This window comes from Piliocolobus tephrosceles, chromosome 20 (assembly GCF_002776525.5).
Source record: "Piliocolobus tephrosceles isolate RC106 chromosome 20, ASM277652v3, whole genome shotgun sequence".
NCBI classification, from domain to species: domain Eukaryota; kingdom Metazoa; phylum Chordata; class Mammalia; order Primates; family Cercopithecidae; genus Piliocolobus; species Piliocolobus tephrosceles.
This window is the reverse complement of record NC_045453.1, coordinates 4,768,866-4,784,445: the sequence shown is the minus strand read 5'-3', so window position 1 is coordinate 4,784,445 and position 15,580 is coordinate 4,768,866. Positions and strand designations below refer to the sequence as shown.

Sequence of the window (15,580 nt, the reverse complement as noted above, 5' to 3'; positions counted from 1 at the left end):
AGGACATTGCTCCTTTTTCTCTACCTGCCAGCCCAGCTCTGGAAGATAGCAATGCTCTCATGCATCTGTACAGCACCTCACAGGCTGCAAACGCCTCTCCCACCTATTGTCCCCTTCACTCAAAGACAAAGGTCACACACTTGATGGGGTGACACAACAGCCCCAACAATGGCAGGCAGCACTGGCTCTCAGGGTAGACCTGCTCCACCCACCATTGTTCCCCACTTAGCTGTATCAAGACAGAAGCCGCCAGGTCTTGCTTTCCTGGGACCTGGGCCCAGCCACTCACGTGGCTGCCAGAGGGACTGACAGTGCTCCAGCAGGCTGGGCCTCCAGGCTGCTGAGCTTCTTCCCTGCAGTGCCCTGACAGTTTCATGGGAGGAGTCAAGACACTGAGCACTGCTGTTCACCTCCTGGTACAGCAGGGGCTGGTCCTGTAGGATTTCAGCCATCCTGCTCCTCCCACCCACCTGCACCATCGTCACCACTCGGGTTCAGGGGGTTCAGAGGGCTTCGGTCATTTTCCCAAGACCACACAGCTGCTGAGTGGGAGAGGCAGGATTTAAATCAGGATTTCTACCGCACCGTGTCTTGGGACAAGAATGGATTGGGGTTGGGAGGGAGCTGCCCCTGAGGCTCAGTCTAGGCCCTGAGGAAGAGTCAGCCAAACTCTCCCCAGCCACGTGAGCGGGAGGTCCAGATAAAGAATGTGCATTGAGCGCTGAGTGTCAGGCACGGTGCTGGGTGTGTGGGTATGTGTGAGAATATGTGTGTGTGTGTGTGTGTGTGTGTGTTTATTAGCTCACTGCATCCTCAGCAGGTACAATTACCATCCACATTTACTGGGGCACTGACAGGTGAAGTAACTTGCCCAAGGGCACACAGCTATTGAGTGACTGAGTGGCAAGGTCAGGATTTGAACCTGAACAATCTGGCTCTGGAGACCCTGCTCCAATGGGCAGACCTGTGGGCAGAGTTTCTCTGCCAGCCCTCTGAGCTTTGACAGCGGGAAGGAGGGGCCGCTCCTGCTGGCGAGGTCAGAGGAGGGTTCAGGGAGGAAGGGGGAAGAGGCAGGCTCACCTTCCTCCAGTCCATGATGTCCTTCAGCCTGCGGAAGAGGAAGATGCCTTTCCCCTGTGACCGGGCTACCTGGGGTGTGGTGGGGGCAGAAAGCCAGCTCTTAGCTCTGCATGGTTCTTTGTTGGCCCCCATGGCTGGAGGCTCTCCCCAGCATATCTGTCTCTTTTTCCTTATGAGCCCCCAACTCTCCCCAGAGGAAGGCTAACTGAAGGGGCTGGAACTTTGCTAACCCTGGCAGAGGGAGAGAGGGAAGGGAGGGAAAGAGGGAGACTGACTTAGCTCACAAAGACATACATTTGCATGAATAATGCAAAAGAACAGACAATTAAAAAGCCATTTCTAACAGTCCTGGGAACATATCACCCAATTCTTTTTTTGGAAATCAATTTGCCTTCCTAATTAGGGTTTGCTTCGGCTAATACTGAAATCAGCCTGCCTTTACTGAAACCTAGCATGGATAATTCATAGCTTCACAGAGTCTAGGGGCTGACAGAATCTTTGATCTCATATGGAGTGGTCCTCAACAAAGGCATTACTCCCCTTCTACCATTGTAGAAGGACAACAGTCCTCCTGCCTGACTTTGCACACCTACAGTGCCTAGGAGCTCACTACCTCCCCCAACCCACGCCAAACACAGCCCATTTTGTTACAGGATAGCTTTGTTAAGTAGTCATCCAAAAGGTATATATGAAGTGCATACTGTATGTCGAGCCTTATGCAATAACCCAGACCTAATGGAACGTTCACAGCCTAACCTGTGTTGAGCTAAAACTGGCCAGTCTGGCTTTGGCTTCTAGGACCTCCTAGAACAAAGCTGATTCCTGGGTCCAGAAGAGTCCTTTAGGTATTTGCAGCAACTGAGCAGGTCCCCCAAGCCATCTTACCTCCAGCATAACTGCAAACTCTCATTTCCTTCTGTTCTCCTCTGAACATGGCCCACCTGACCCGCCCGAGGCTCTCTGCAGGCAGGGTTGTCAAGTGTAGTTGTACAGGTTGTCAACTGCACAAAGGGCCCCTGCTCTGCCTGCCTTGCTGTGCACCCTGGTTCAGGGTTGTGTATGCCCAGAAGACTGGGTGCCAAAAACTCTATGGAGTACTGGTGGTGGCTCGGGGCAGCCAAATGTGCATAGCAATTTTAGAAAGCAACTAATCAGTGTGCATCAGGAGCTTCCAACAGTTCACAGCCTTGCAAAAGACTCGAACAGGCATTTTATGAAAGAAGATTGCCAGTGCAAACATACAACAGGTTGGGCACACTGACTTACATCTGTAACCCAGCACTTTGGAAGGCCGAAGTAGGAGGATTATTTAAGCTCAGGAGTTTGAGACAAGCCTAGGCAACGTAGTAAGACCTTGAGACCTCATTGCTACTAAAAATAATTTTAAAAATTAGCTGGGTGTGACAGTGCACCCCTGTAGTACTAGCTACTTGGGAGGTGGAGGTCGAAGGATGACTTGAGCCCAGAAGAGCAGGGCTGCAGTGGTCAGTGATTGCACCACTGCACAGCCTGGGCAACAGTGTGAGACTCTGTCTTTATTAAAAAAAAAAAAAAAAGAAAAGAAAAGAAAAAAAAGAACGGGCACTCAACTTCATCAGAGAGTTCACCAAGAGAGAAGTGCTAACTGACAAAACAAGAGCACCGTCATCTCGGACAAACACCACCACTTTAAGTTCCAGCTCCCTTTCTAGCCTCATGCATTCCAAGGAAATCACTTCTAACTATAAGCAGCCAGAAAGAGCAGACAGTAAAACACTGATAAGACAGCTCGGGCACAGAGGGAGGTAGGGGGAAAATCTCTTGGGTAACAGCCAAACTTCGCCCTCATACAATGGACTCCAGTAAAACAGTGGGTCTTAATAAGCACATTCCTTTCCCTTCAGGTGCACTAAGATAGGGAAGCTAAAAGCAGACTTGGGGGATACGCCTGCAGCTGCAGAAAGATGTATAGGAACAGACACACAACTCTCCCTCCCAGATAAGCACAACAAAGAGACACAGAAGCAGTCCAAGCCTCTGATAAATTCTCCCACCCTGAATCCTTAAAAACTCTTAGTCTGGCTGGGGCATGGTGGCTCACACCCGTAATTCCAGCACTTTGGGAGGCTGAGGTGGGTGGATCACGAGGTCAGGAGATCGAGACCATCCTGGCTAACACGGCAAAACCCCGTCTCTACTAAAAATACAAAAAATTAGCTGGGCATGGTGGCAGGTGCCTGTAGTCCCAGCTACTCGGGAGGCTGAGGCAGGAGAATGGCGTGAACCCAGAAGGCAGACCTTGCAGTGAGCCGAGATCGCGCCACTGCACTTCCAGCCTGGGCTACAGAGCGAGACTCCATCTTTAAAACAAAACAAAACAAAACAAAACAAAAAACTCTTAAATCTGTAAGAAAGTGTGGCTCTGACCTAACTCAGCCAAAAGGCTCCTCTCAGGTTTGTTTTCTCTAAAATAAACCTGTCTTGACTGGCGAGCCACCTTTCGAGCTTCTCTCCTCTTTCTTTAATTCTTACACTAATGAAAATCACAATATGATACTACTACATACTATCTGAGAATGGTTAAATTAAAGACAGACAATACCAAGTATTGGTGAGGATGTGGAGAAACTGGAACTTGCACACACTGCTGGTATGGGAATATGTTGTTTGGAAACTGGTAGCATCCGCTAAAGCTGAACATAGGCATCCTCTATCCTAGGTCCCAGCAATTCCTCTCCTAGGGACCTACATGACAGAAATGTCTGCACATGTCATCATGGACATGGCCCCAGACACCCATAGCAGCACTATCATAATAGCTCCACCCGGAGACTACCCAATGGATGAATATTTAATCAATGGAATAGTATACAAAGATGACAGTTAGTAATGTACAATTACCCACAACAGCAGAATGAACTGCAAAACATGTCAAGGGAGAGAAACCAGACACAAGGTACTCACCCTATAAGATTCCAATTAATTGAAGTCCAAAAACAGACAAAGCAAACCTATGCTGTTTAGTGCCTTGGGGGGTTGTGAGTGAGTGGAAGGGGGCCTAAGAGGGCGGCTGAGGGGTAGGGAATGCTCTGTTTATGACCTGGGTGTCGGTTATTTGAGTGGATTCACTTTGTGAAAATTCATACTGTGCCCCTATAATTTGACTACTCTTCTATAGTTTATTAAACTTCAATTAAAAGGTATCTTTTCAGGTTCATACGCTTTGAACTAGGAGCCCCTATCTCCAACCCTGTTGGCTGCCTTCCCTATGGCCACTTTCCTTCCTCTTCTTCCTTGCTAGCAAAGCCCACCTATCATGAGGAAGGCTGGAAAGGTCAGATGTAGGTTTTCCCAGCTTCCCTTGCAGTTGGTGGAAACCTCATGACCAGTTTTAGCCAATCAGACCTAAGGAGACATTTGTTCAGAGATTCCAGGAAAGATGTTTCTCCTTTCTAAAAATATTAGGGAAGGAGCTATGGAGAAAGGGGGTCGGGAAGAAAAGTCCTGGCCTTCTTCCTTCTTTCTTTGAATGCTACTGTCTGCAGAGATGATGCCTGTGACTGCAGCAGCCATGTCACGTCTATGAGGTGACAAGTCTGATGACAAAAAGCCAGCACACAGGCTGCAGAGTGGATGGAGAGAAGGAGCCTGGGCCTCTAGTGGCATCATGGAGCACATCCCCAAACCTGGATCTGCCTACCCTCAGCCTTCTAGTTCTGTGAGATAACAAAATGCCTTTATTGTTCAGGCCATTGTTAGTAACTTGACACGACTGTTACAGGAGGTGCCTTCCTAAGGGACTAACCCTAAAGAATGGAAGATGAAGCACCTGCATGGTGTTACATTGGGGTTGGTGAGATGGAAATCACCTAATACTGATTAGGAAATCACCTAATACATCCAGCAGATGTCAGTTTCCAAAAACAACCATGACAATATTTCCAGTCCCATATGTTCTCCAGAACCCTGTCAAGAGGTAAAGTCAATGTCCCCTCCCTTGAATCTGGAAGTATCTCTACTAATTGCCTAGGGCAAAAGTGATGTGTGCATTCCAATGCCAGATCATAAAAGGCAATATAGCTTCCGCCTGGCTCTCTCTTTCAGGATGGTCGCCCTCAGAACCCAGCAGCCATCCCGTGAGGAAGCCCAGCTCACAGGAAGAGGCCCACCTGGAAGGCAACTGAGTCTTCCAGCCCTCAACCCTGGCTGAATTCCCAGCCAACAGCCGGCACCTACTTGCTAGCCCAGCCAGTGAGCCGGCTAGGAAGGGGATCCTCCAGCCCTCAGTGGATGCTGGGGTATAGATGAGCCTTCCGTGTCAAGCGCTGCCCAAGCTGGGGGCTCATGAACTAAATAAGACATTATTGTTGTTTCAAGTCACTATGTCTGGGAGTGGTTTGCTTCTCTGAAATAGATAATCAGAACACGAACTTTAGTAAAACGGTTCATAACAATGGCAATGCCAGCAGCTAATACTTACCAGGTGTTTACTCAGTGCCAGGCACTGTGATTTACACACACCACCTCATTAAAGCTTGAAAAAAACACACACCTTTGACATAAACATTAATGTTATCCCCATTTTGCAGCTGAGAGAACCAGTGAACAGAGAGGCCAAACACACTGCCCAAGGTCACCCAGCCAACGGGTGATAAATCCGAGATAGTTCAATCTGTGCTACACAAACCTGGGGCTCATATACCTCTTGCGAAGTGCCGGGGATACACAAAATCACATGATAAACATTGCTACTTCTGGGGACATCTCTATTACTTGATGGTTTGGGAGGGAAATATTTTTATATTATGCTTTTTTCTTTGAGACAGGGTCTTGCTTTGTCACCCAGGCTGGAGTACAGTGGCGCCATCTCAGCTCACTGCAACCTCTGCCTTCCGGGCTCAAGCACTCCTCCCACCTCAGCCTCCTGAGTAGCTGGGACTACAGGTGGGAACTACCACACCTGGCTAATGTTTACATTTTTTGTAGAAACAGGGTTTCTTCATGTTGCCCAGGCTGGTCTCAAACTCATGGCCTCATGTGATCCACCCGCCTCAGCGTCCCCAGGTGCTGGGATTACAGGCGTAAGACATGGCGTCCAGCCATATTATGCTTTTTATAAAAAGATACATTTTTTATTGGAAACCACTATTTGAATGGATTATCAGAATGAGCCATAACTTTTTGTGCCAGCTGTGGCCAACCAAAGTCCTTGTCTCCTTGTCACCCCATGCCCTGTCGCTGGGGGCTGCATTCCTCACGTAGCATTCATTGGGTGTGGAATACAGCCAGTGGCGCAGCCATGCCCTCCTCTCCTCTGCCAACAGAACCCATCTGGATCAACTCCTCCCGCTGGCCCTGTCCTCTGGGGCAGTCTGAGCCCTCACGGTGATTGCCATGTGATTGGTTCAGGCAGGGGCCAGCAGGATGCTACGGGAAGCCTGCTGCAGGGACTTCTGGGAAAAATGTGTGTCTTCTTCAAAAAGGACATGAGGCCAGGGCATTCCTTTATTCCCAAGGCAGGGGAGGTGTGAAGAGGGGCCCGGGAGAAGCGGCCAGCCTGCTGGGCTGGGAATTGGTGGGGTTGTTAAGCCACCCAATAAACCATCCCTAGAGTTGGCTTTTCGTCATTCAAAAAATTCCCCAGTGTCTGTAAGTGTAAATTAAAAAAAAAATTTTTTTTTCATCTTTATTTTCATTAACCCCTAACCAGATGTTCACATTTCTCTCTATTAGGAATGCAACAAATCACAGGAGTGTTAGCCATGCCCGTGACTTTGCCATCAAAAGAGATCACAGTGATTTCGATATCACATTACAATTGTTGCAGATATCTCAAAATATTGTTTATGCTCCTCCTGACTTTGAAATTATGGTAGCTGTGAGGCCTGCTGTTAGATCCTCTTTAATTGTTAATGAAAAGCGCACATATTTCTATAGCACGAAGAATTTCGTAATAGCTTGTGTGGTGCCCATGACAATGCACCTTGCAGGCCTCCAACAGAGTAACTGACTGAGAGTGCCAGCTGCTTCCAGTTGAGGTCTAGCTGTGTTTGCCAGAGCACCTTGCTAGGGCTGCTCCCAGTCAGTGACTGAGCCCCAGGGGATGTGAAGACCGGCCATTCCTGAGAGACAGTGGACTCCTGACAGCCAACTTTGGCTGAGGCCTCCCAGGGGCCTTGACGAACTTTCCAAAGGCTTCTAATCTTCCTCCCTCTCTTCTTTCTTTCCTTCCTTGGAGGCCTGACTTCTCTCCCAGTCTCACCTGCTAGCTCCCTCCCCATTTTTTCTCACCAGCCAAACTGTTTAATTTTGTCTTGGCATCTGTTTCTTGGGGAACCCAGACTAACAGTTTGATAATGGCTTTTCAGTATAGCTGCCTTCTTTTATAATGGAATGTACTGTATTTTCTGCTTTTAAAACCACAACTCTTTCATTGGTACATGCTTATCTCCAAACTCATCAAGCTGTCTACATTAAATATGCACAGCTTTTTGTATGCCAATTATGTTTCAATGAAGTGGTTAAAAAAAATACCACTATTCTGTGATAGGGTCCACACATTTCACCAGATTCCAGAGGCCCATGGCATAAAAACAGTACAGAAGTCTTGCCCTCTTGTTTAAGCTGCTGTTATTTGGATTTTCTATTATTTACTAAGCAAAGCATCCCAACTCTTAGAAAGTTTCAGTGAAAAATTCTGAGAAGCTCTGGTTGGGGTAAACCAGTGTAATGGAATGTTAAAATGTGGCTCTTCCTGCCTTGCAGTTTGGAAATAGGCTTCCAAGGCTGAGAACAGCCCCCTGGTTGCCAAGAACACTTGCCGCGGCGTGTGAAGTGTTAGACCAGCTTGGTGGACACAGGGTGAGCAGGTAGATAGGCCCTGTCCCTGAGCAGCTTGCGGGGCACACAGAGAGACTGACAGACAGGCCCAGTCCCTGACAGCCAAGCACCCACCTCCCCACCAACCCTGCCGGCCTGAACTGCTGGCAAGGGAGAATGCTTCCATGGGAAAAAAGTTAAGAGCGATGCAATGTTTACACTGGACATTCAAATGCCAGACCCTCTTGGGTCTGTTCTTATATTCCCCTAAGAGCTCCAAGATGGGCTGGGGCTGTGGCCTGGTGGGAGGAGGGTCCCCACAGGGTGGTGGAGAGGGGATGATGTTGCCTGCTCCCTTCTGAGTCCTGGGCTGCTCTGCTGCCACTGATGAGGAAGATAAAGACTCGGCAGACACCAGGAAGACAATGCAGAGGAGACGCCGGAGGGCTGCCCTGTGACTGGCCGGGCCACAGCAACTATGTGAAAACTTTTGCCTGTGGGTGGGCAAAGATCAACCATGTCACAAACACAGGCCTTGTGGGAAGAGTGGAGGGATTGGGGGAACTCTTCTCCCTCTATTCTCCAAATTTAGGGCAATATTCTGTTTTTAACACTCTCTCCTCCTGAACGGAATCCAAATAAGATCCCGGAGTTAATACTGAAACCCAGTGGTTCTCAAAGTGTGGTACTCAGACCAGTAGCACCCTCAGAACCTGGGGTGATGGTTAATTTTATGTGTCAACTTGATTAGGCTATGGTGCCCAGTTGCTCGGTCAAATACTAGTCTAGATGTTTCTCTGAAGGTAGTTTGTAGATGTGATTAACATCTGCAATTATTAGCTTTTTTTGAGATAAGGTCTCACTCTGTCACTCAAGCTGGAGTACAGTGGAATGATCTCGGCTCACTGCAGCTTCAACCTCCTAGGCCCAAGCGGTCCTCCCACCTCAGCCCCCAAAGTAGCTGGCACTACAGGCACATGCCACCACACTCAGCTAATATTTTTGTATTTTTTGTAGAGACTAAGTCTTGCATGTTGCCCATGCTGGTCTCAAGCTCTTGGGATCAAGCGATCCTCCCACCTTGACCTCCCAAAGTGCTGAGATTACAGGCATGAGCCACTCACCCGGCCTGTAATCATTAATTTTAAGTTATCACCCTTGATAGCATGGGGGGGGGGTTCATTTAATCAGTTGAGGGCTTAAGAGTAAAAACTGAGTTTTTCTGAAAAAGAAGCCATTCTGCCTCAAAACTGTAACATAGAAATCCTGCCTGAAGCTCCACCCTGCTGGCCTGCCCTGCAGATTTCAGACTTGCCAACCCCCACAATATTGTACGAGCCAATTCCTTAAACACACACACACACACACACACACACACGCTTTCCTTTCTCTGGAGAACCCTGACTGCTATACCTGAGAACGTGCTAGAAATGCAGATTCTCAGTCCCCCACCAGGCTGACTGAATCACACACTCTGGGGTGGGTGGGATGCTTGAACAAGCTCTTCAGGAGATTCTCAAGTTTGAGAACCGCTGCTCCACAATCTCGATACTGAAAGTGTATGCACAGACCAGCAGCACTGGCAGGTCCTGGGAGCTGGTAGAAATGCACGTTCCCAGGCCCCACCCAGACCTGTGAATCAGGCTCTGCATTGAACCAGGTCCCTGGATGCTGTACAGGCACTGTACGGTTTGAGAAACACTGACCTAGTGCTTTCCCAGGGACACAGCAGAGACAGTGTTTCCTGGACTCTTGGAAATACCAGTGGTCAATTATCAGGCACTTAATGCCAAGCCCTTGATATAACTTGTATAATTCATGTGTTGAACGTGTGTAACTTCACTGAATTCTCTCACAACCCTGTAAGGTAGATACACTCATTAATTCCATTTTACAGATGAAGAAATGAGCCCAGAGGGACTTAAAGGGGTTGGGTGACCTGCTCAGGGTCATATAGCTTGTAAGCAGTGGACACAGAATTAGAACGCAGGCCAGAAATGACTAGAAGAACAGAAGCACCCACTCTCCACTCCCCAGACAGGGTGCCTCACGATTTGGGAGACAGGACACACACACAGACGCAGAGACACACAGAGCCAAGATGCCTCCTCTTAATTACAGCTGTAGCTGCCGTTGTGTCTGCTGTTAACAAAGGCTGTGGGCTGGGAATGGAATCAATTTAATATGCAAGTGCTGTTCCCAATTAGCACAAATTACCATTTGTCTGAGAGGATAATGCTGGGAGCTGGAATCCACCCCGTGGGTCACAGAACTCCGTGTGCATCAGCCTAATCCCTACTGCTGCAGCCGCAGCCTTCCTCACTGTCTTCCCTGGACACAGGAGAGGGAGGATGGGCCAGGGGAAGAACCTGGGAGGCGGGCACACCCTGGCTCCGTGCCCGTTGGGAGCATCCATTATTTTTGTCAGCCCCGTGTCAGTTGCCCCTCCAAGCACCTGTGTTATTGGCTAAATCTGCATCAGCCAACATCAGTCTTCAGCTCCACAGGAAAGGGCTGCTCCCTCCTCCCTCCCGCTCCCTCCCTGGGGCATGGAACATTCTCAGGCCTGGAAACATAAGAGGGCTTTGATGATGCCATTCAAGGCTACAGTGGCATGTGGTTTGTGGTGAGCGACTGTCATGGCACCAGAAAGGGCTGAGTGATTGGTGGGTGTGCTGTTACCCTCACCTTCCTTTGGTTTCTTTTCTTTTTTTTTGAGATGGAGTCTTGCTCTGTCACCCAGCCTGGAGAGCAGTGGGGCAATCTCGGCTTACTGCAACCTCCACCTCCCAGATTCAAGCAATTCTCCTGCCTCCGCCTCCCAAGGAGCTGGGATTACAGGCACCCACCACCACACTCGGCTAATTTTTGTGTTTTTAGTAAAGATGGGGTTTCACCATGTTGGCCAGGCTGGTCTCGAACTCCTGACCTCAGGTGATCCACCAGCCTCTCAAAGTGCTGGGATTACAAGTATGAACCACCACGCCCGGCCCCACTCAGATTTTTGAGCCCCAATAGGCTGCCTCCTGATACCAAGCCTTTGCACATGCAGTTCCCTCAGCCTAGGATACTCTTCCCTATCTCTACTTTTTTCCAGGGGGACTCCTATGCATCCTTCAGGTTGCAGCTCAGCACTAATTCTTATTACAACAACTCTCATTTATTGAGTACTTACGATGTGCTTTACCTGTGTTAACTCATTTAGTACCCTAAGACTAGGTGATAGGTATTCTAGTAATCCCACTTTGCAGATGGGAAAACTGTAGCACAGAGAAGGTAAGTAAGCTGCCTGAGGCCACACAGCTAGTAAGTGTATCAGTAGCATTTGAACAAGGGGCTAGGCCTCAGAGTCCCATCTCTTACTTCTTCAGAGAAGCCTGCCCAGCCAGGAAGAGCCTCCTGTGGATCCCTCTCCTGACACCATTCTCCTTAATAACAGCACAACGGCAACCACATAGGTCTCCCCTGTTTCCTTATTGTCTGCCCGCAAAAAGGGCAGATACCCAGGCTGACTTGCTGAGGGCTGTGTCTTCAGCACCTAGGTCTGTGCCTGGCACATGGCACATGCTCAGTAAGTATTTGTGGAATGTTGAATAAGCAAGCCTCAAGTTCTTCATTGCTAAAATGGGGCTGTTGATCCCTCCCCTGAGGGTCACTATGAGGATTCGGGTAACGCAGGTAAAGCACTTGGCATGTCAGGAAGAGAGATTCCAAATTCTCTGCCCTGGTGTGCTAAAGATCACTTGTGCATTCAATAAACACTCATTGAGCACCTACTGTGTGCCGGCAGCCATAGCTGCTGGGTCCACACACTGCAGAGAAGAGGAGCTAAAGCTGGCCCTTCGGGAAGGCAGACTGCATCTAAGGCTGAATGTCTGCACCTGATCCCTGCTCTGGTGCCTGGGACTTGTTCCCTCCCACCAGCCCCGGGCACTGGGCACTCACAGGCTTCATGATCCAGGTGATTCCTGGGTTTTTGCGAAACTCCTCCACAAAAAGATGGTACTCGCAAGGCATCTCAAAGGTTTTGGGGAAGAAGTCGCACTTGGCTGCCTCCAGCTTTCCCGCTTCGCGCTCCAGCTGCTTCCGGAACCGCTTCAGGTTCTTTACCATATAGTTCTTCCGGGTCAGCTGGGTGGCGGGAAGGACAGGCAGCCATTAGCTCCTGCTCGCAGCCCCGCTCCCCTCCCAGCCACATACATCCACCAGCCACCCTGCAGCCTCCATGCTCTGGCCCACAAAATAGCAAGAGTAAGGGTAACTTTGACCCAGAAAGAGCTTGCTAGTCAAGAATTATCCCCATTTCACAGATGAGGAAACTGGGGCTTAGACAGATTAAGTCAATTACTCATAGCTATCCAACGAAGGTGCTGCACTGCCAGGATTTGACCAGGGCCTGTCTTGATTCCAAAATTCACGCTTTTGGCTGGGCGCGGTGGCTCATACTTGTAATCCCAGCACTTTGGGAGGCTGAGGCAGGCAGATCACAAAGTCAGGAGTTCGAGACCAGCCAGGCCAACATGGCAAAACCCCATCTCTAATAAAAATTAGCCAGGCGTGGTGGTGAGCACCTGTAATCTCAGCTACTCGGGAGGCTGAGGCAGAAGAGTCACTTGAACCCCTGAGGCAGAGGTTGCAGTGAGCTGAGATCGTGCCATTGCACTCCAGCCTGGGTGACAAGGGCAAGACTCCATCTCAAACAAACAAACAAACAAACAAAAATTCATGCTTCTAACCACTAAGCTACACTAACCTTTAAAAATCTCCCACCACAGCCTCCTCCAGTCCTGTTCCTTCTAGACCTCCTTCCCATCTTTAGACCCCAAACTTCTCAACTTGCCTCCACCCTGAAATCACCATAATCATTCATACATCCTCTCCCTTCAGACCCTGTACCCTCAAACCAACTTGCTCCTCAAATCTTGGTGCTGAAACTCCAACCAGCCTGTGACCTCCAATCCTCAGGCCTTAGATCCCTATACCCCCAAACCATTTGGCTCTCCATAGGTCTAGCCCGCATACTCCCCACCCGGCATTGCATCCCACATTCTAATACACTTTTCCAATACACTTTTCCGTTCTGATCCTTGTACCAGCTCCAGCTCATGGCCACACCCAGTGACATGAGTTGGTTGGCTCAGTCCCCTCCTGCCTGCCCAGCTTACCTCGTAGTGGTTCCGGAAGTGACTGATCCGCACGTGTTCGTCCATGTAGGTGTGGTCGAAGTTCTCCCGGAGCCAGCTGACGTCGCACCAGTAGAAATCCCACTCTCCTTCGCTGGGGTTGCAGTTGGGGGTGGGGATAAAGGTCATGATCTGAGGACCTTGGCACTGCAGGGCCCAGGGAGGTGCTGCCGAGGGGGTTTGAGGAAGGGTATGCAGCAGTGTATCCCTCTGGAGTCTCTTGGAAGTGGCCGTGGGTGTCACTGGCCTAAATGTCCTTTGTTAGACCAGAGTGAAAACCAGGGAACTGTTCCCACAAAAATCCAGGTGGCTGGCTTCCCTTGAGCTATCATTGAACCCAGAGTGCCTCCTGGCACCTATTAGCTGGGCTGAGGAGCGGCCACCCCTTCAGACAGGGCACGCCCTCCCCAGACCACAGTCCCTACGACTCTCTGTGGTGCGACAGCCACTCGGCCTCACTTGTTCTTGCCAGTTGCCACGCCTGCAGCCCGCAGTGGAATGAGCTAACTTCTGCAAGCCCCTCCTAGTTCACAAAACTCTCCGTTCACCAAATCCTCAGAGCAGCCCCTAAAGGTGACTTGGATCATCCCCAGAGCTCGAAAGCGGGATGACCTTGCACACCGAGGACATGGCAGCAGCACGACCCACAGCCAGCTCTGCCAGCTCCAAATTCTGATCCCATTCTCCACCACCATGCCAGGGAGAGGAAACTGGGCCAATCTACCAGATCCGGGTGCCAGTGCTAGGGTGCTGGGAGGAGGAGCTTGTAAAAGATGCCACAGGAAATAAAACACCACCATGACTGTTCACAATTATTTTTAAGTAAAAAAGTACAGATATAACTGAAGCCCCCTGTCTATCCCTGCCTGATTCTATCTTCTTCTCTCCTGCTGCAAAGGAAACCATCAGCCTGAGTTTGGTGTGTTATCATTTCTACGTAGTGGCTTTTTTTTTTTTTTTTGAGACAGAGTCTCACTTTGTTGCCCAGGCTAGAGTGCAGTGGCGTGATCTTGGTTCACTGCAACCTCTGCCTCTCGGGTTCAAGCGATTCTCCTGCCTCAGCCTCCCAAGTAGCTGGGACTACAGGTGCGTGCCATCACAACCTGCTAATTTTTTATTTTTAGTAGAGATAGGGTTTCACCACGTTGGCCAGGCTGGTCTGGAACTGACCTCAGGTGATCCACCCGCTTTGGCCTCCCAAAATGCTGGGATTACAGGTGTGAGCCGCCGTGCCCGGCCTGCAGTGACTTTATAGTTTCATTATGTACATATGTGTGTATCCACTGCATCATGGCACGTGGCATTGTCATGATTTTAAACCTAACACTAATACTTATTACTTACCGGCAGAGCAGGATTTGAACTCAGGTCTCAGGCTCCAGAGTCCAAGCTCTGTGGTTAGAACCACTCCCATCTGTTTCTTTTCACAACATGCTTTTTTCCCACCAAACTTTTGTTTTGGAGATCGATCCTTTTGATACATAGGAGTCTAATTCAGTCATTCTAATTGCCATTTCCCATTCCACTGGGTGAACATACCACAGTATATCCATTTTCCTATTAAAAGGTGTTTGGGGCTGGGCGTGCTGGCTCACACGTGTAATCCCAGCATTTTGGGAGGCCAAGGTGGATGGATTGTTTTAGCTCAGGAGTTTGAGACCAGCCTGGCCAACATGGTGAAATCCCATTTCTACCAAAAATACAAAAAATTAGCCAGAAGCAGTGGCATGCACTTGTAGTCCCAGCTACTCTGGAGGCTGAGGTGGGAGAATCACTTGAGCAGGAGGGTGGAGGTTGTGGTGAGCCAAGATTGTGCCACTGCACTCCAGCCTGGGTGATAGAGTGAGACCCCATTTCAAAAAAAAAAAAAAAAGTGTTTGGTTTGTCCCCCTTTCCCCCCACCCCTTTTCTCTAATACAGATGAGTAGACTGAGTTTTAAAAGACATCTGGAGGAGGTTTGAAGCAGAAATGGAGAAAAGTGAAGAGACATCGCCATCACCTTAGGATGATCAATGAACAGGCCCTGAACAGGACCAATGGGGAGGATGCAGTGGCAGACTATAGTTCCAAAAGATGCCTACACTATATCCCTCATCCAGAGGCTGTGGGGCTGTGAGGCCACAAGGAGAACCCATGAGAACCTTCTTCAGCTGTCTGCCCTAGTGAGATCCCCACAAACAGCTAGCATCGACTGCCACACTTGTGAGTCAGATGCCCTCAGACTACTCCTGCCACCAAGTGACCTCCAGATCTGGACTCTTCCCAGCTGATGCCCCCAGCTGATGTCACAGAGACAAGCCAGTCCCACTGTGTCCTGTAAGAGTCCCTAACTCACAGGAGCCCCGCGCCTAATGCAATGCTGTCTTAAGCAGCTAAATTTTGGGATTTGTTACACAGCCATAGCAACTGGAACAATGGCCAAGCAGTTGAGCCTTGTGTTGCAAATGGAGCTCCCTTTGGAATTTTCTTTCCTTTTCCTTGAGACGAAATTTTCGCTCTTGTTGCCCAGGCTGGAGTG

At 49.4% G+C, this 15,580-nt stretch overlaps 1 protein-coding gene across 1 annotated transcript in view; it reads right to left on the bottom strand.

Moving 5' to 3' along the window:
- TTLL9 (tubulin tyrosine ligase like 9) overlaps nucleotides 1–15,580 on the bottom strand; it is a 72,769-nt gene that overhangs the window by 23,884 nt on the left and 33,305 nt on the right. The window contains 3 exon segments of the mRNA XM_023220397.2: nucleotides 1,081–1,149; nucleotides 11,824–12,009; nucleotides 13,044–13,155. Coding sequence (XP_023076165.1) covers nucleotides 1,081–1,149; nucleotides 11,824–12,009; nucleotides 13,044–13,155 — 367 coding nt within the window.